Source organism: Eimeria mitis, genomic scaffold (assembly GCF_000499745.2).
Source record: "Eimeria mitis Houghton genomic scaffold, Emh_scaff3923, whole genome shotgun sequence".
In the NCBI taxonomy this organism is placed as follows: Eukaryota; Apicomplexa; class Conoidasida; order Eucoccidiorida; family Eimeriidae; genus Eimeria; species Eimeria mitis.
The window spans coordinates 496-893 of NW_013572259.1; the positions used below are offsets into that span (position 1 = coordinate 496).

General features: G+C 55.5%; 1 protein-coding gene across 1 annotated transcript in view; it reads right to left on the reverse strand.

Annotated features, from left to right (window-relative positions):
- Positions 1-39: 39 nt before the first annotated feature.
- The window catches only part of EMH_0070860 (uncharacterized protein), a gene marked incomplete at both ends in the record, with an annotated part of 2,889 nt that continues 2,530 nt past the window's right edge, over positions 40-398 (reverse strand). Inside the window, one exon of the mRNA XM_013499026.1 lies at positions 40-356. Coding sequence (XP_013354480.1) covers positions 40-356 — 317 coding nt within the window. The remainder of the gene's footprint in view (positions 357-398) is intronic.

Below are 398 nucleotides of genomic sequence, written 5' to 3' on the forward strand. Positions count from 1 at the left end.
TGCTGCAGCTGCTGCAGCAGCTGCTGTTGGCGTGAACGCCTACTGGGACTCAATCTCCTTGGGAGCATCAGCAACGGGGAGTGCCTCCTCTGCTGCTGCTTCTTCTGCTGCTGCTGCTGCTTCTGGTGCTGCTGTCTGCTCTAGATCTGGCATTTCGGCTGCAGCCTCTGCAGCTTCTGCTGCTTCAGGTGCTTCTCTTGCTTCAACTGCCTCTGCGGCTTCTACAGCCTCAGCAACTTCTGCTGCTGCTTCCTCAGCAGCCTCCTGCTCCTCTCTTGGAGAGGCTTCCTCAGCTGCTGCCTGTGGCTCCTCAACTGTCTGGTGCAGCAGCTCGGCTACAGCTGCACGGTCGGCAGCTGCACGCATACAGAAACATATATATATATATATATATATAT